At 27.5% G+C, this 21,152-nt stretch overlaps 2 protein-coding genes and 1 pseudogene across 2 annotated transcripts; 1 reads left to right on the forward strand and 2 right to left on the reverse strand.

Annotated features, from left to right (window-relative positions):
• Positions 1-1,541: 1,541 nt before the first annotated feature.
• On the forward strand, positions 1,542-2,955 carry LOC104089801 (uncharacterized). Its single transcript, XM_070192379.1, has one exon. It carries the CDS (start codon positions 1,635-1,637, stop codon positions 2,886-2,888), a length of 1,254 nt encoding a protein of 417 aa, XP_070048480.1. The 5' UTR covers positions 1,542-1,634; the 3' UTR covers positions 2,889-2,955.
• Positions 2,956-10,108: 7,153 nt separating this feature from the next.
• LOC138903810 (uncharacterized) lies at positions 10,109-11,635 on the reverse strand (annotated as a pseudogene).
• Positions 11,636-15,314: 3,679 nt separating this feature from the next.
• LOC138903812 (uncharacterized) lies at positions 15,315-16,577 on the reverse strand. The gene has a single exon (XM_070192381.1). The coding sequence runs from the start codon at positions 16,558-16,560 to the stop codon at positions 15,364-15,366; it is 1,197 nt and encodes a 398-aa protein (XP_070048482.1). The 5' UTR covers positions 16,561-16,577; the 3' UTR covers positions 15,315-15,363.
• Between the last annotated feature and the right edge of the window lie 4,575 nt (positions 16,578-21,152).

Below are 21,152 nucleotides of genomic sequence, written 5' to 3' on the forward strand. Positions count from 1 at the left end.
AACTATAGAAGAAATATATAACTTTGAATTCACTACAAAGGATATATTATTAGGAATGCCATTTTTAGATAAACTATACCCACATATAATAACAAGGACACACTGGTGGTTTACCACACCATGTAAAAACAAAGTAGGAGCAAAAAGAGTAAATAATAAACAAAGAAAAAATACAGAATGGATAAAAGGAAGTGAAAAAATCACACAAAAATTAGAAAATATAAGTAAAAATATAACTACTCAATTAGAAATTATTATATTTACAATAGACAAAGTAAAAATAATCCAGAATGAATTAGAAAAATTATATAATGATAACCCTCTAAAAGGTTGGAATAAACATAAAACAAAAATAAAAATAGAATTAATAGAAGAAAACAGCATAATAACACAAAAACCTTTAAAATATAACTTTGATGACTTAGCAGAATTCAAAATGCATATAAAAGAATTATTAGATAACAATTACATACAAGAAAGTAATAGTAAACATACAAGTCCAGCATTTATAGTAAATAAACATAGTGAACAAAAAAGAGGAAAAAGTAGAATGGTTATAGATTACCGAAACTTAAATGCAAAAACTAAAACATATAATTACCCAATACCTAATAAGATATTAAAAATAAGACAAATCCAAGGATATAATTACTTCAGTAAATTTGATTGTAAATCAGGATTTTACCATCTAAAACTAGAAGATGAATCTAAAAAACTAACAGCATTTACAGTACCACAAGGATTTTATGAATGGAATGTTTTACCATTTGGATATAAAAATGCACCAGGAAGATACCAACATTTTATGGACAATTATTTTAACCAACTAGAAAATTGTATAGTATATATAGATGATATACTACTATATTCAAGAACACAAGATGAACATATAAGATTATTAGAAAAATTCATACATATTATAGAAAACTCTGGCATAAGCTTAAGCAAAACCAAAGCAGAAATTATGAAGAATCAGATAGAATTTTTAGGTATACAAATAGATAAAAATGGAATAAAAATGCAAACACATATAGTACAAAAAATAATCAATCTTGATGAAAACATAGATACAAAAAAGAAATTACAATCATTTTTAGGACTAGTAAACCAAGTAAGAGAATATATACCTAAATTAGCAGAAAACCTAAAACCTCTACAGAAAAAACTAAAAAAGGATGTAGAATATGGATTTGATGAAAAAGATAAGGAACAAATAAGAAAGATCAAAATATTGTGTAAAAAACTACCAAAACTATACTTCCCAGATGAAAATAAGAAATTTACTTATATTGTAGAAACAGATTCGAGTAATCATAGCTATGGAGGAGTTCTTAAATATAAATATGATAAAGAAAAAATAGAACATCATTGCAGATATTATTCAGGATCTTATACTGAACCACAAGAAAGATGGGAAATAAATAGAAAAGAATTATTTGCATTATATAAATGTTTATTAGCATTTGAACCATATATAGTCTATAACAGATTTATTGTAAGAATAGATAACACCCAAGTTAAATGGTGGATAACCAGAAAAGTACAAGATTCAATTACAACAAAAGAAATACGCAGACTGGTATTAAATATATTAAATTTTACATTTACAATTGAAATAATCACTACTAACAAGAATGTTGTTGCAGATTACTTATCAAGACAAAGCTACCCAAACTGAACCAGATAATACAATGGAAAATATACTCTTAGCTATGACTACACTTTGTAAAAAAGTGGAAAGCATAGAAGAAGAGATACAGATATTAAAGAAAACAGCTAGTGGTCAGCAGCATGACTTGAAAAATGCGGAGATAAGACGATCGGAAGTCTCTAAAATTCCAGAGCTAGAAGGTGACGTTGAGAAACACCTAAAAACTCATAACAGTTTGTTAAATGCAGTTGCAGGAAGCAGCACAGCTAGCAGTTTATCTGCAAAGAAAAAGGAAGAAATTAAACCTAGATATACAAATACAAATATGAACAATCTATTTTCAAAACCATTCATACAGAAAAATATCCAAAATACCCAGAAAGAAATATTCCTACCACCACAGATAAACACCTACAAAGAAAGCCTAAACCAAGCCAAAAAGACATACAACCATATAACCCGTACATATATAGACAACATATATAAAATACAAAACTTCCTAAACAAAAATCCAAGATCCCAAACTACCCAAAATCCAGATGAAGATTATATTACTCATTATCTAACAGGATATAATAAACTAATAGCATTACCAAATACAAATGCAAAACTAGTAGCCACTTGCTACAATTACGGATTACTAGATACAGTATATACACAGACAGGACAAGAAATAGCTACCATACCAGAAGTATACAGAGCATTTATGCAGTACAAAAGAATAACCAAAGGAACACTATTCTATATACGATTCTATTCAGCTACAGCAGAGATACTATATGAAGAAATAAAACCCATCATACAAGTTATCAAGATCGGACTTACAAGAGAAATGCTAGTACCGGAAAAAATAGAAGAACAAGAAGAGATAGAAAAAATAAATATTCCAGACTTTTATGCAAATAAAAGGATTATCGGAATATCCACTATACTAAATGAACTAGCAAACAACTACCTAAACCAGAATGCTATTTGGAGTTATTATTCAAGAGAACAGACAATGATATATTCAAACTGCAGAGAAATACGAGAACCAGATATGGAAGAATTAAGACAATGGGTCTTGAGTCTTTTGAAGCCAGAACAATCTACAACCACAAGAGCTATAAGGACAAATTTTATTTCTCCAGAATTATTAACAAGATATTGCAAGTTAATCAGTCACAAATATCCAGATCACATATGCTCAAAATGCAAAGGAGAAGATAATATTGTTCCAGACGTACAACTGGAATAAACAAGAAGAAGATTACTGAAGAAGAAGACGACAAGCTAGACAAAGAAATATGGCAGACAAAATAATATGAAAGAGATATTAGATTCCTTTCTTTTCTTTATGTTATTTTGTTTTTTGTAAAAAGTCGTAAAGTAAATAGTAAAGAGTCAGTTTTCATGAACAGTAAAGGTCGTTCATGAATAGTAAAAGTCAAGAGTTAGTTTCATGAACAGTAAAGGTCGTTCATGAATAGTAAGAGTCAAGAGTCAGATTCATGAACAGTAAAGGTCGTTCATGAATAGTAAAAGTCATTTTGTAATATTATAAATAAGTCTTTCGTTTATGAAATAAAACAGGCTACATCTTCAGGCCAAGGGCTTCTCTCTCCTCTCTCTTCTCTTCTCTCAAGAAATACTTACAGATAAAATACTTAAAGATAAAATACAGGAAAGCTATGGAAGATAAGCAAGCTATGAATCAACAAGAAAATATGAAAGATCAACAAGAAGACACCAAGAATCTACAAAAACAGGTATGTAACACTATAAACATGACTAGCTAAACTAGTATATTCCTGATAATCTCATACATGTAGATTATAATTATCCATCATATAATAGTACTGTTATAAAAATCATCTTGAGTAAGTTTGCCATGAAAATATGCTAAGAGTAGGTAAGCCCAGACTATGCATCCTAAAGTTGAAACCGGTAGGCAGAAGGCCGTTTAGGGGAGTAAACATGAGTTGAAGCGCTGTTAGGGTAACTGATTGAAGCAGAAAATCATGGTAGTGACCAAAAAGACGATTAAAATAACTTATTATAATATGATGAATAAGGATAATAAACATAGAGATTAAAAGGAATATGTTTTAGCAAATCATATGATAAGATGAACACTTATCTAATAGACGACGATATTACCTATAAAACACTTATACTTTATATACTAAAAGACATTAATAATGATGTAAGAAGAATAATCTATGAAAAAATATTAGCCTTTGAAATAACAGAAATAATAGAACCAGAATTGGACAGAACTAATTATACCAGAAACAGACTTATATGAACTAGATCTATATTTTGATAATATATAATGAATCAAACATATCTACAATACTGGCAACAAACTACAGAAAATATAAATTCACTAAAAAATCTAATAACAATTAATATAGAACGGTATCAAAGAACCCAAGATATAGTATACATAGAATATGTATTAGAATGCATATCAGAAATAATTAGAATCGTTCCACTACAAAGAGAATTTTATGCAAAATCTTTATAGATAGCTATAAATTAAAAATGAATAAAGAAGAATTTGCAATAGATGAAAAAACCTATGAAAATCAAGACGGATTAAAAATTAAAATAATATTTTCAAACTTAGGTAGAAGATATAAAAAAATAGGAGACCAATTATACTTAATGATAGAAAAAGAAACAGCAAGATTAGAAGATAGCCTAACAGCTATGACTAGAATAAGTAGAGAAAATGAAGAAATTGATAAGAAAAAATAAATCGAAATCATTAAAAAACAAGCAACCAAAGAAATACAACAATTGGAAGAAACTAAAAACATAAGAATTATAGCATTAGAAAAAGAATTAAACATGTTAAAAGCAATATATGAAAACAAACAAAGAGAAAAGAATAAAGAAATAGAATTAACAGATGAAATAAATAAATTTAAACAAATATTACAACCAGAAGAAATTCCTAGAATTGAAGAAATAGATAAAATAGATACAGGTGACAATATAGATGACCAAAAATCAGAATCAAGTGAAATAAGTGAAACATATACAGAACTTCTTGAAAATATAGAAAAAATAAAAAATGTAGAAATAAACACAGGAGATGTAAATATGGATGAAAAGCCGAGTACATCGGGTGTAAAAAATCCGAAAGGATTATACCCAAATTATTATACAGCTAACTATGAACATTCTGATAGATATGATACACTATGGAATAGTAGGTTAAATAAAAAATGGACACCAAAACTAATATCTGAACAATATAACTTTTTAGATTTAGATTGCGTAGCAGATATAAATAAAACAATCCAACTATGGATAGGATTTTTATCTAAGCAATTAGTAGATAATAAAATAGGAATGACTGAAACACCAGGATACATAGAAAGAACACTTATAGGAACCGTAAAATTATGGTTACACAATCTAACAAAAGAAAGTATAGATACCTTAAGAAGCAATAAAAAATTTAAAATCCTTGTGGTACTGTAAATGCTGTTAGTTTTTTAGATTCATCTTCTAGTTTTAGATGGTAAAATCCTGATTTACAGTCAAATTTACTAAAGTAATTATATCCTTGGATTTGTCTTATTTTTAATATCTTATTAGGTATTGGGTAATTATATGTTTTAGTTTTTGCATTTAAATTTCGGTAATCTATAACCATTCTACTTTTTCCTCTTTTTTGTTCATTATGTTTATTTACTATAAATGCTGGACTTGTATGTTTACTATTGCTTTCTTGTATGTAATTGTTATCTAACAATTCTTTTATATGCATTTTAAATTCTGCTAAATCATCAAAGTTATATTTTAAAGGTTTTTGTGTTATTATACTGTTTTCTTCTATTAATTCTATTTTTATTTTTGTTTTATGTTTATTCCATCCTTTTAGAGGGTTATCACTATATAATTTTTCTAATTTATTCTGGATTATTTTTACTTTGTCTATTGTAAATATAATAATTTCTAATTGAGTAGTTGTATTTTTACTTATATTTTCTAATTTTTGTGTGATTTTTTCACTTCCTTTTATCCATTCTGTAGTTTTTCTTTGTTTATTATTTACTCTTTTTGCTCCTACTTTGTTTTTACATGGTGTGGTAAACCACCAGTGTGTCCTTGTAATTATATGTGGGTATAAATTATCTAAAAATGGCATTCCTAGTAATATATCTTTTGTAGTAAATTCAAAGTTATATATTTCTTCTATAGTTAATATTTTATCCCATATTTGTATTTTTACATTCTTTGCTTTGTAGTTAATCATACTACCTTCATTGTTAAATCCTGTTACTACCATAGGTGTTTTTAATTTTTCCCATTTATCTGTTGGTAAACAATTATATTTACATATACTAGCTTCTGCTCCTGTATCTATCATAGGTGTATAGTATCTATTATAATATCCTTCTACTATGATTTTTGCAAGTATATAAATTTTCATTCTTCTGTTCTTTTTATTATTATTTTCTTATCTTTGTATGTTATGGTTAATTGTTTATCTCCTAGATTGTATGGTTTTACTTTTTCTAACCATTTTATTCCTAATGTAATGTTTTCGTTTTCATTTTCTTGATATATTTTAAATTGTATTATCAAGGGTATTCCTCCAATAATTATTTCTTTTTCTGTTATTTCTTCATTTATTATTAATTCTTTAGGTAATTCTGGGCATAGTTGTTCAGTAGTTATTATTTCAGTTTCTGTTACTAATTCTCTTGTGATATAGTTTTCTTCTTGACCTGTATTTATTAATATCTGATATTTTCTTTGTTCCATGATTCCGGTTATATAGTAATGGTATGGATTTATTTTTTCTTTTGTATTTTTTATTAGATTATTTGGGATTATATAATCTCTTCTTGATGTACTTATTCTCGATGATGTTGGTGTTTCATAAGTTAATTGGTTTGGTATACTTGATGTACTTAATCTTTCTTTTACTATTTCTAAATCTTCTTCCATATCAATTTCTTTATAACTATATTCATTATTGTCAATAACTGTAACTATTCTTTCAAATGGATTTTCTATTTTGATTTTATTAATTTTATTTCTTGCTGCTATTTTATGTTTTGTTGTTAAGACGTATAAATTTTTACATCTAGCTGTAAATATCTTACTTCCAGGTGTTAATTCTATTCCTGACATTTTCCAGTATAATACTAATGATTTATCTATATTCCTATCGTTTATTGCTATTGAATAATTGGCACTTATTATGAATTTAAATTTTTGATATATGAGATTTCCTTTTATTGCACTTATTATGCTTTTTTCTATAGGTTGGATTATCCTATCATCTGCTAAATATATTTCTATAGGGGTATCTATTCCTTCTCTAAAACATGCTTTTATTAATATTTCAGTTCCTCCTAGGTGTACATATTTAATTGGGTTTTTTGCCTTTATATCTTGTATTTCTTTATTTATTATTCTTTTATTTATTATTGGTATTTTAGCTTTTCCTTTTGTATATTTACAGTCAATTATATGTTCTTTTTGACTAACTACGTAGTATTCTTCTTTTTGTCTTTTGAACCAATTTTTTATTGTAGGTACTTCAAATATTTTTTCAACACTAAGGTCTAACTCTTTTCCTTTTATTTGTTCAAAAATATTATTATCAAATATAATTTTTTGTTCTGATGATTCTTCATCTTTATATTCTTCTCGTCTTATTACTTCTATTTCTTTTTCAGTCATTAGGTTTCATCATCTTCTTTTGTTATTTCATTTCCTATTTCTTCTTCTATTTCATCTTCTATGTCTGATATTTCATACACACTGTCTTCGCTATCTAGTTCGTAATCTATATATTCCATTTGCATATATTCTTCATTATCAATTACGATTTCAGTTATTTGTTTTTTCTTTAGGTTTCTAGGTGCTTTACAGTCTTTAGCTATATGTCCTAATTTTCCACAGTTATAACAAGTACATTCTGTTAGTTTCTTTTTTGGTCTAAATGGTCTTTTATTCTGATAGTTTTTTACATAATATCTTTTTCTTGGTTTTTTATTTTTATATTTAGACTTATATCTATTATATTTCTTTGTTTTCCATTTTTTATTATAATATTTATCTGTACATCCAAATTGTGGTGCTGTTTTATTTTTACAACATCTTAAGTTTTTTATTAATATTTTTTCCATTTTTGTTTCTTCTTTATATTTCTCACATAATTGTACAAACCATTGTTGTAGGAATTTTATTCTAGCTCCTAAAGTATCTGTCAATCCTGCTTCATTCCATTCTTTTATTATTTTAGAATTAAAAGGTTCTGGTAATTTTGTGAAATATAATTTTCTTATTTCTTTACTTTCTTCTGTATTATATGTTCCTTTATAGTAATATTCTCTAAATGCACAAGTATATTCATCTATATAGCACATATTACATATCGCTAATTTTGTTATTAAATTTCTATTTGTTTGTTTTTCTTTATTTTGTTCTTCAATTTCTGTAGTCATACTACTAAATTCATTTCTTATGGCTATTTCATATTTGTATAATATTTCTATATTTGTTGTTGCTATTTCACCATTAAATTTTTTATTGCTTCTTAAGGTATCTATACTTTCTTTTGTTAGATTGTGTAACCATAATTTTACGGTTCCTATAAGTGTTCTTTCTATGTATCCTGGTGTTTCAGTCATTCCTATTTTATTATCTACTAATTGCTTAGATAAAAATCCTATCCATAGTTGGATTGTTTTATTTATATCTGCTACGCAATCTAAATCTAAAAAGTTATATTGTTCAGATATTAGTTTTGGTGTCCATTTTTTATTTAACCTACTATTCCATAGTGTATCATATCTATCAGAATGTTCATAGTTAGCTGTATAATAATTTGGGTATAATCCTTTCGGATTTTTTACACCCGATGTACTCGGCTTTTCATCCATATTTACATCTCCTGTGTTTATTTCTACATTTTTTATTTTTTCTATATTTTCAAGAAGTTCTGTATATGTTTCACTTATTTCACTTGATTCTGATTTTTGGTCATCTATATTGTCACCTGTATCTATTTTATCTATTTCTTCAATTCTAGGAATTTCTTCTGGTTGTAATATTTGTTTAAATTTATTTATTTCATCTGTTAATTCTATTTCTTTATTCTTTTCTCTTTGTTTGTTTTCATATATTGCTTTTAACATGTTTAATTCTTTTTCTAATGCTATAATTCTTATGTTTTTAGTTTCTTCCAATTGTTGTATTTCTTTGGTTGCTTGTTTTTTAATGATTTCGATTTCTTTTTTCTTATCAATTTCTTCATTTTCTCTACTTATTCTAGTCATAGCTGTTAGGCTATCTTCTAATCTTGCTGTTTCTTTTTCTATCATTAAGTATAATTGGTCTCCTATTTTTTTATATCTTCTACCTAAGTTTGAAAATATTATTTTAATTTTTAATCCGTCTTGATTTTCATAGGTTTTTTCATCTATTGCAAATTCTTCTTTATTCATTTTTAATTTATAGCTATCTATAAAGATTTTGCATAAAATTCTCTTTGTAGTGGAACGATTCTAATTATTTCTGATATGCATTCTAATACATATTCTATGTATACTATATCTTGGGTTCTTTGATACCGTTCTATATTAATTGTTATTAGATTTTTTAGTGAATTTATATTTTCTGTAGTTTGTTGCCAGTATTGTAGATATGTTTGATTCATTATATATTATCAAAATATAGATCTAGTTCATATAAGTCTGTTTCTGGTATAATTAGTTCTGTCCAATTCTGGTTCATTATTTCTGTTATTTCAAAAGCGAGTATTTTTTCATAGATTATTCTTCTTACATCATTATTAATGTCTTTTAGTATGTATAATATAAGTGTTTTATAGGTAATATCGTCATCTATTAGATAAGTGTTCATCTTTATGATATGATTTGCTAAAACATATTCCTTTTAATCTCTATGTTTATTATCCTTATTCATCATATTATAATAAGTTATTTTAATCATCTTTTTGGTCACTACCATGATTTTCTGCTTCAATCAGTTACCCTAACAGCGCTTCAACTGTTGTTTACTCCCCTAAACGGCCTTCTGCCTACCGGTTTCAACTTTAGGATGCATAGTCTGGGCTTACTTACTCTTAGCATATTTTCATGGCAAACTTACTAAGATGATTTTTATAACAGTACTATTATATGATGGATAATTATAATCTACATGTAAGAGATTATCAGGAATATACTAGTTTAGCTACTCATGTTCATAGTGTTACATACCTGTTTTTGTAGATTCTTGGCGTCTTCTTGTTGATCTTTCATATTTTCTTGTTGATTCATAGCTTGCTTATCTTCCATAGCTTTCCTGTATTTTATCTTTGAATATTTTTATTTCTGTAAGTATTTCTTGAAAGAAGAGAAGAGAAGAGAGAGGAGAGAGAAGCCCTTGGCTTGAAGAGGTAGCCTGTTTTTATTTCATAAATGAAAGACTTATTTATAATATTACAAAATGACTTTTACTATTCATGAACGACCTTTACTGTTCATGAATCTGACTCTTGACTCTTACTATTCATGAACGACCTTTACTGTTCATGAAAACTGACTCTTGACTCTTACTATTCATGAACGACCTTTACTGTTCATGAAAACTGACTCTTACTATTTACTTTACGACTTTTTACAAAAAACAAAATAACATAAAGAAAAGAAAGGAATCTAATATCTCTTTCACATTATTTTGTCTGCCATATCTCTTTGTCTAGCTTGTCGTCTTCTTCTTCAGTAATCTTCTTCTTGTTTATTCCAGTTGTACGTCTGGAACAATATTATCTTCTCCTTTGCATTTTGAGCATATGTGATCTGGATATTTGTGACTGATTAACTTGCAATATCTTGTTAATAATTCTGGAGAAATAAAATTTGTCCTTATAGCTCTTGTGGTTGTAGATTGTTCTGGCTTCAAAAGACTCAAGACCCATTGCCTTAATTCTTCCATATCTGGTTCTCGTATTTCTCTGCAGTTTGAATATATCATTGTCTGTTCTCTTGAATAATAACTCCAAATAGCATTCTGGTTTAGGTAGTTGTTTGCTAGTTCATTTAGTATAGTGGATATTCCGATAATCCTTTTATTTGCATAAAAGTCTGGAATATTTATTTTTTCTATCTCTTCTTGTTCTTCTATTTTTTCTGGTACTAGCATTTCTCTTGTAAGTCCGATCTTGATAACTTGTATGATGGGTTTTATTTCTTCATATAGTATCTCTGCTGTAGCTGAATAGAATCGTATATAGAATAGTGTTCCTTTGGTTATTCTTTTGTACTGCATAAATGCTCTGTATACTTCTGGTATGGTAGCTATTTCTTGTCCTGTCTGTGTATATACTGTGTCTAGTAATCCATAATTGTAGCAAGTGGCTACTAGTTTTGCATTTGTATTTGGTAGTGCTATTAGTTTATTATATCCTGTTAAATAATGAGTAACATAATCTTCATCTGGATTTTGGGTAGTTTGGGATCTTGGATTTTTGTTTAGGAAATTTTTGTATTTTGTATATGTTGTCTATATATGTACGGGTTATATGGTTGTATGTCTTTTTGGCTTGGTTCAGACTTTCTTTGTAGGTGTTTATCTGTGGTGGTAGGAATATTTCTTTCTGGGTATTTTGGATATTTTTCTGTATGAATGGTTTTGAAAATAAATTGTTCATATTTGTATTTGTATATCTAGGTTTGATTTCTTCCTTTTTCTTTGCAGATGAACTGCTAGCTGTGCTGCTTCCTGCAACTGCATTTAACAAACTGTTATGAGTTTTTAGGTGTTTCTCAACGTCACCTTCTAGCTCTGGAATTTTAGAGACTTCCGATCGTCTTATCTCCGCATTTTTCAAGTCATGCTGCTGACCACTAGCTGTTTTCTTTAATATCTGTATCTCTTCTTCTATGCTTTCCACTTTTTTACAAAGTGTAGTCATAGCTAAGAGTAGATTTTCCATTGTATTATCTGGTTCAGTTTGGGTAGCTTTGTCTTGATAGATAATCTGCAACAACATTCTTGTTAGTAGTGATTATTTCAATTGTAAATGTAAAGTTTAATATATTTAATACCAGTCTGCGTATTTCTTTTGTTGTAACTGAATCTTGTACTTTTCTAGTTATCCACCATTTTACTTGGGTATTATCTGTTCTTACAATAAATCTGTTGTAAACTATATATGGTTCAAATGCTAATAAACATTTATATAATGCAAATAATTCTTTTCTATTTATTTCCCATTTTTCTTGTGGTTCAGTATAAGATCCTGAATAATATCTACAATGATGTTCTATTTTTTCTTTATCATATTTATATTTAAGAACTCCTCCATAACTATGATTACTCGAATCTGTTTCTACAATGTAAGTAAATTTCTTATTTTCATCTGGGAAGTATAATTTTGGTAGTTTTTTACACAATATTTTAATCTTCTTTATTTGTTCTTTATCTTTTTCATCGAACCCGTATTCTACATCCTTTTTTAGTTTTTTCTGTAGAGGTTTTAGGTTTTCTGCTAATTTAGGTATATATTCTCTTACTTGGTTTACTAATCCTAAAAATGATTGTAATTTCTTTTTTGTATCTATGTTTTCATCAAGATTGATTATTTTTTGTACTATGTGTGTTTGCATTTTTATTCCATTTTTATCTATTTGTATACCTAAAAATTCTATCTGATTCTTCATAATTTCTGCTTTGGTTTTGCTTAAACTTATGCCAGAGTTTTCTATAATGTGTATGAATTTTTCTAATAATCTTATATGTTCATCTTGTGTTCTTGAATATAGTAATATATCGTCTATATATATTATACAATTTTCTAGTTGGTTAAAATAATTATCCATAAAATGTTGGTATCTTCCTGGTGCATTTTTATATCCAAATGGTAAAACATTCCATTCATAAAATCCTTGTGGTACTGTAAATGCTGTTAGTTTTTTAGATTCATCTTCTAGTTTTAGATGGTAAAATCCTGATTTACAGTCAAATTTACTAAAGTAATTATATCCTTGGATTTGTCTTATTTTTAAGCATTTTTGTTTCTTCTTTATATTTCTCACATAATTGTACAAACCATTGTTGTAGGAATTTTATTCTAGCTCCTAAAGTATCTGTCAATCCTGCTTCATTCCATTCTTTTATTATTTTAGAATTAAAAGGTTCTGGTAATTTTGTGAAATATAATTTTCTTATTTCTTTACTTTCTTCTGTATTATATGTTCCTTTATAGTAATATTCTCTAAATGCACAAGTATATTCATCTATATAGCACATATTACATATCGCTAATTTTGTTATTAAATTTCTATTTGTTTGTTTTTCTTTATTTTGTTCTTCAATTTCTGTAGTCATACTACTAAATTCATTTCTTATGGCTATTTCATATTTGTATAATATTTCTATATTTGTTGTTGCTATTTCACCATTAAATTTTTTATTGCTTCTTAAGGTATCTATACTTTCTCTTGTTAGATTGTGTAACCATAATTTTACGGTTCCTATAAGTGTTCTTTCTATGTATCCTGGTGTTTCAGTCATTCCTATTTTATTATCTACTAATTGCTTAGATAAAAATCCTATCCATAGTTGGATTGTTTTATTTATATCTGCTACGCAATCTAAATCTAAAAAGTTATATTGTTCAGATATTAGTTTTGGTGTCCATTTTTTATTTAACCTACTATTCCATAGTGTATCATATCTATCAGAATGTTCATAGTTAGCTGTATAATAATTTGGGTATAATCCTTTCGGATTTTTTACACCCGATGTACTCGGCTTTTCATCCATATTTACATCTCCTGTGTTTATTTCTACATTTTTTATTTTTTCTATATTTTCAAGAAGTTCTGTATATGTTTCACTTATTTCACTTGATTCTGATTTTTGGTCATCTATATTGTCACCTGTATCTATTTTATCTATTTCTTCAATTCTAGGAATTTCTTCTGGTTGTAATATTTGTTTAAATTTATTTATTTCATCTGTTAATTCTATTTCTTTATTCTTTTCTCTTTGTTTGTTTTCATATATTGCTTTTAACATGTTTAATTCTTTTTCTAATGCTATAATTCTTATGTTTTTAGTTTCTTCCAATTGTTGTATTTCTTTGGTTGCTTGTTTTTTAATGATTTCGATTTCTTTTTTCTTATCAATTTCTTCATTTTCTCTACTTATTCTAGTCATAGCTGTTAGGCTATCTTCTAATCTTGCTGTTTCTTTTTCTATCATTAAGTATAATTGGTCTCCTATTTTTTTATATCTTCTACCTAAGTTTGAAAATATTATTTTAATTTTTAATCCGTCTTGATTTTCATAGGTTTTTTCATCTATTGCAAATTCTTCTTTATTCATTTTTAATTTATAGCTATCTATATAGCTCTGATACCATTTTTAGGGTCCCTTCTATTATAGTTTGTTTCATTTGTTATTTAATCTGATCTAAAAGATTTTGCATAAAATTCTCTTTGTAGTGGAACGATTCTAATTATTTCTGATATGCATTCTAATACATATTCTATGTATACTATATCTTGGGTTCTTTGATACCGTTCTATATTAATTGTTATTAGATTTTTTAGTGAATTTATATTTTCTGTAGTTTGTTGCCAGTATTGTAGATATGTTTGATTCATTATATATTATCAAAATATAGATCTAGTTCATATAAGTCTGTTTCTGGTATAATTAGTTCTGTCCAATTCTGGTTCATTATTTCTGTTATTTCAAAAGCGAGTATTTTTTCATAGATTATTCTTCTTACATCATTATTAATGTCTTTTAGTATGTATAATATAAGTGTTTTATAGGTAATATCGTCATCTATTAGATAAGTGTTCATCTTTATCATATGATTTGCTAAAACATATTCCTTTTAATCTCTATGTTTATTATCCTTATTCATCATATTATAATAAGTTATTTTAATCATCTTTTTGGTCACTACCATGATTTTCTGCTTCAATCAGTTACCCTAACAGCGCTTCAACTGTTGTTTACTCCCCTAAACGGCCTTCTGCCTACCGGTTTCAACTTTAGGATGCATAGTCTGGGCTTACCTACTCTTAGCATATTTTCATGGCAAACTTACTCAAGATGATTTTTATAACAGTACTATTATATGATGGATAATTATAATCTACATGTAAGAGATTATCAGGAATATACTAGTTTAGCTACTCATGTTCATAGTGTTACATACCTGTTTTTGTAGATTCTTGGCGTCTTCTTGTTGATCTTTCATATTTTCTTGTTGATTCATAGCTTGCTTATCTTCCATAGCTTTCCTGTATTTTATCTTTGAATATTTTTATTTCTGTAAGTATTTCTTGAGAGAAGAGAAGAGAGAGGAGAGAGAAGCCCTTGGCCTGAAGATGTAGCCTGTTTTATTTCATAAACGAAAGGCTTATTTATAATATTACAAAATGACTTTTACTATTCATGAACGACCTTTACTGTTCATGAATCTGACTCTTGACTCTTACTATTCATGAACGACCTTTACTGTTCATGAAACTGACTCTTGACTCTTACTATTCATGAACGACCTTTACTGTTCATGAAAACTGACTCTTTACTATTTACTTTACGACTTTTTACAAAAAACAAAATAACATAAAGAAAAGAAAGGAATCTAATATCTCTTTCACATTATTTTGTCTGCCATATTTCTTTGTCTAGCTTGTCGTCTTCTTCTTCAGTAATCTTCTTCTTGTTTATTCCAGTTGTACGTCTGGAACAATATTATCTTCTCCTTTGCATTTTGAGCATATGTGATCTGGATATTTGTGACTGATTAACTTGCAATATCTTGTTAATAATTCTGGAGAAATAAAATTTGTCCTTATAGCTCTTGTAGTTGTAGATTGTTCTGGCTTCAAAAGACTCAAGACCCATTGCCTTAATTCTTCCATATCTGGTTCTCGTATTTCTCTGCAGTTTGAATATATCATTGTCTGTTCTCTTGAATAATAACTCCAAATAGCATTCTGGTTTAGGTAGTTGTTTGCTAGTTCATTTAGTATAGTGGATATTCCGATAATCCTTTTATTTGCATAAAAGTCTGGAATATTAATTTTTTCTATCTCTTCTTGTTCTTCTATTTTTTCTGGTACTAGCATTTCCCTTGTAAGTCCGATCTTGATAACTTGTATGATGGGTTTTATTTCTTCATATAGTATCTCTGCTGTAGCTGAATAGAATCGTATATAGAATAATGTTCCTTTGGTTATTCTTTTATACTGCATAAATGCTCTATATACTTCTGGTATGGTAGCTATTTCTTGTCCTGTCTGTGTATATACTGTGTCTAGTAATCCATAATTGTAGCAAGTGGCTACTAGTTTTGCATTTGTATTTGGTAGTGCTATTAGTTTATTATATCCTGTTAAATAATGAGTAACATAATCTTCATCTGGATTTTGGGTAGTTTGGGATCTTGGATTTTTGTTTAGGAAATTTTGTATTTTGTATATGTTATCTATATATGTACGGGTTATATGGTTGTATGTCTTTTTGGCTTGGTTCAGACTTTCTTTGTAGGTGTTTATCTGTGGTGGTAGGAATATTTCTTTCTGGGTATTTTGGATATTTTTCTGTATGAATGGTTTTGAAAATAAATTGTTCATATTTGTATTTGTATATCTAGGTTTGATTTCTTCCTTTTTCTTTGTAGATGAACTGCTAGCTGTGCTGCTTCCTGCAACTGCATTTAACAAACTGTTATGAGTTTTTAGGTGTTTCTCAACGTCACCTTCTAGCTCTGGAATTTTAGAGACTTCCGATCGTCTTATCTCCGCATTTTTCAAGTCATGCTGCTGACCACTAGTTGTTTTCTTTAATATCTGTATCTCTTCTTCTATGCTTTCCACTTTTTTACAAAGTGTAGTCATAGCTAAGAGTAGATTTTCCATTGTATTATCTGGTTCAGTTTGGGTAGCTTTGTCTTGATAGAGATAATCTGCAACAACATTTTTGTTAGTAGTGATTATTTCAATTGTAAATGTAAAGTTTAATATATTTAATACCAGTCTACGTATTTCTTTTGTTGTAACTGAATCTTGTACCTTTCTGGTTATCCACCATTTAACTTGGGTGTTATCTGTTCTTACAATAAATCTGTTGTAAACTATATATGGTTCAAATGCTAATAAACATTTATATAATGCAAATAATTCTTTTCTATTTATTTCCCATCTTTCTTGTGGTTCAGTATAAGATCCTGAATAATATCTGCAATGATGTTCTATTTTTTCTTTATCATATTTATATTTAAGAACTCCTCCATAACTATGATTACTCGAATCTGTTTCTACAATGTAAGTAAATTTCTTATTTTCATCTGGGAAGTATAATTTTGGTAGTTTTTTACACAATATTTTAATCTTCTTTATTTGTTCTTTATCTTTTTCATCGAACCCATATTCTACATCCTTTTTTAGTTTTTTCTGTAGAGGTTTTAGGTTTTCTGCTAATTTAGGTATATATTCTCTTACTTGGTTTACTAATCCTAAAAATGATTGTAATTTCTTTTTTGTATCTATGTTTTCATCAAGATTGATTATTTTTTGTACTATATGTGTTTGCATTTTTATTCCATTTTTATCTATTTGTATACCTAAAAATTCTATCTGATTCTTCATAATTTCTGCTTTGGTTTTGCTTAAGCTTATGCCAGAGTTTTCTATAATATGTATGAATTTTTCTAATAATCTTATATGTTCATCTTGTGTTCTTGAATATAGTAATATATCATCTATATATACTATACAATTTTCTAGTTGGTTAAAATAATTATCCATAAAATGTTGGTATCTTCCTGGTGCATTTTTATATCCAAATGGTAAAACATTCCATTCATAAAATCCTTGTGGTACTGTAAATGCTGTTAGTTTTTTAGATTCATCTTCTAGTTTTAGATGGTAAAATCCTGATTTACAGTCAAATTTACTAAAGTAATTATATCCTTGGATTTGTCTTATTTTTAATATCTTATTAGGTATTGGGTAATTATATGTTTTAGTTTTTGCATTTAAATTTCGGTAATCTATAACCATTCTACTTTTTCCTCTTTTTTGTTCATTATGTTTATTTACTATAAATGCTGGACTTGTATGTTTACTATTGCTTTCTTGTATGTAATTGTTATCTAACAATTCTTTTATATGCATTTTAAATTCTGCTAAATCATCAAAGTTATATTTTAAAGGTTTTTGTGTTATTATACTGTTTTCTTCTATTAATTCTATTTTTATTTTTGTTTTATGTTTATTCCATCCTTTTAGAGGGTTATCACTATATAATTTTTCTAATTTATTCTGGATTATTTTTACTTTGTCTATTGTAAATATAATAATTTCTAATTGAGTAGTTGTATTTTTACTTATATTTTCTAATTTTTGTGTGATTTTTTCACTTCCTTTTATCCATTCTGTAGTTTTTCTTTGTTTATTATTTACTCTTTTTGCTCCTACTTTGTTTTTACATGGTGTGGTAAACCACCAGTGTGTCCTTGTAATTATATGTGGGTATAAATTATCTAAAAATGGCATTCCTAGTAATATATCTTTTGTAGTAAATTCAAAGTTATATATTTCTTCTATAGTTAATATTTTATCCCATATTTGTATTTTTACATTCTTTGCTTTGTAGTTAATCATACTACCTTCATTGTTAAATCCTGTTACTACCATAGGTGTTTTTAATTTTTCCCATTTATCTGTTGGTAAACAATTATATTTACATATACTAGCTTCTGCTCCTGTATCTATCATAGGTGTATAGTATCTATTATAATATCCTTCTACTATGATTTTTGCAAGTATATAAATTTTCATTCTTCTGTTCTTTTTATTATTATTTTCTTATCTTTGTATGTTATGGTTAATTGTTTATCTCCTAGATTGTATGGTTTTACTTTTTCTAACCATTTTATTCCTAATGTAATGTTTTCGTTTTCATTTTCTTGATATATTTTAAATTGTATTATCAAGGGTATTCCTCCAATAATTATTTCTTTTTCTGTTATTTCTTCATTTATTATTAATTCTTTAGGTAATTCTGGGCATAGTTGTTCAGTAGTTATTATTTCAGTTTCTGTTACTAATTCTCTTGTGATATAGTTTTCTTCTTGACCTGTATTTATTAATATCTGATATTTTCTTTGTTCCATGATTCCGGTTATATAGTAATGGTATGGATTTATTTTTTCTTTTGTATTTTTTATTAGATTATTTGGGATTATATATTCTCTTCTTGATGTACTTATTCTTGATGATGTTGGTGTTTCATAAGTTAATTGGTTTGGTATACTTGATGTACTTAATCTTTCTTTTACTATTTCTAAATCTTCTTCCATGTCAATTTCTTTATAACTATATTCATTATTGTCAATAACTGTAACTATTCTTTCAAATGGATTTTCTATTTTGATTTTATTAATTTTATTTCTTGCTGCTATTTTATGTTTTGTTGTTAAGACGTATAAATTTTTACATCTAGCTGTAAATATCTTACTTCCAGGTGTTAATTCTATTCCTGACATTTTCCAGTATAATACTAATGATTTATCTATATTCCTATCGTTTATTGCTATTGAATAATTGGCACTTATTATGAATTTAAATTTTTGATATATGAGATTTCCTTTTATTGCACTTATTATGCTTTTTTCTATAGGTTGGATTATCCTATCATCTGCTAAATATATTTCTATAGGGGTATCTATTCCTTCTCTAAAACATGCTTTTATTAATATTTCAGTTCCTCCTAGGTGTACATATTTAATTGGGTTTTTTGCCTTTATATCTTGTATTTCTTTATTTATTATTCTTTTATTTATTATTGGTATTTTAGCTTTTCCTTTTGTATATTTACAGTCAATTATATGTTCTTTTTGACTAACTACGTAGTATTCTTCTTTTTGTCTTTTGAACCAATTTTTTATTGTAGGTACTTCAAATATTTTTTCAACACTAAGGTCTAACTCTTTTCCTTTTATTTGTTCAAAAATATTATTATCAAATATAATTTTTTGTTCTGATGATTCTTCATCTTTATATTCTTCTCGTCTTATTACTTCTATTTCTTTTTCAGTCATTAGGTTTCATCATCTTCTTTTGTTATTTCATTTCCTATTTCTTCTTCTATTTCATCTTCTATGTCTGATATTTCATACACACTGTCTTCGCTATCTAGTTCGTAATCTATATATTCCATTTGCATATATTCTTCATTATCAATTACGATTTCAGTTATTTGTTTTTTCTTTAGGTTTCTAGGTGCTTTACAGTCTTTAGCTATATGTCCTAATTTTCCACAGTTATAACAAGTACATTCTGTTAGTTTCTTTTTTGGTCTAAATGGTCTTTTATTCTGATAGTTTTTTACATAATATCTTTTTCTTGGTTTTTTATTTTTATATTTAGACTTATATCTATTATATTTCTTTGCTTTCCATTTTTTATTATAATATTTATCTGTACATCCAAATTGTGGTGCTGTTTTATTTTTACAACATCTTAAAAACCATTCATACAGAAAAATATCCAAAATACCCAAAAAGAAATATTCCTACCACCACAGATAAACACCTACAAAGAAAGTCTGAACCAAGCCAAAAAGACATACAACCATATAACCCGTACATATATAGATAACATATACAAAATACAAAATTTCCTAAACAAAAATCCAAGATCCCAAACTACCCAAAATCCAGATGAAGATTATGTTACTCATTATTTAACAGGATATAATAAACTAATAGCACTACCAAATACAAATGCAAAACTAGTAGCCACTTGCTACAATTATGGATTACTAGACACAGTATATACACAGACAGGACAAGAAATAGCTACCATACCAGAAGTATATAGAGCATTTATGCAGTATAAAAGAATAACCAAAGGAACATTATTCTATATAAGATTCTATTCAGCTACAGCAGAGATACTATATGAAGAAATAAAACCCATCATACAAGTTATCAAGATGAGTTTGCTGAACATGGTGGCATAGCTACCAGAGCTGTTTTAGAACTTTTAAGAAAATATTGTGTTGATAATGGTGGTTCATGCCACTTAGGTTTCAAGGATGAAAGGTTGGAACATGGGCAATCATTTCCTGGAGATGGTAATGGTAATTTTTCTGTTGGGAGGCAGAATTGGAACATGAAATTTATGATGCTACCTCTGCTGCTCAAGCAACGGCTGAGTTTGCAGAACATGTAAGCCTAGCTGCCAGAGCTGTTGTAGAACTTTAAGGCTATATTGTGTTGATGATGGTGGTTCATGCCACTTAGGTTTCAAGGTTGAAAGGTTAGAACATGGGCAATCATTTCCTGGAGATGGTAATGGTAATTTTTCTATTGGCAGGTAGAATTGGAAAATGAAATTTAAGGATGCTACATATGCTGCTCAAGCAGCGGCTGAGTTTGCAGAACATGCAAGCCTAGCTGCTAGAGCTGTTGTAGAACTTTCAAGGCAATATTATTTTGATGATG

This window comes from Nicotiana tomentosiformis, unplaced genomic scaffold, assembly GCF_000390325.3.
Source record: "Nicotiana tomentosiformis unplaced genomic scaffold, ASM39032v3 Un00004, whole genome shotgun sequence".
NCBI lineage: Eukaryota > Viridiplantae > Streptophyta > Magnoliopsida > Solanales > Solanaceae > Nicotiana > Nicotiana tomentosiformis.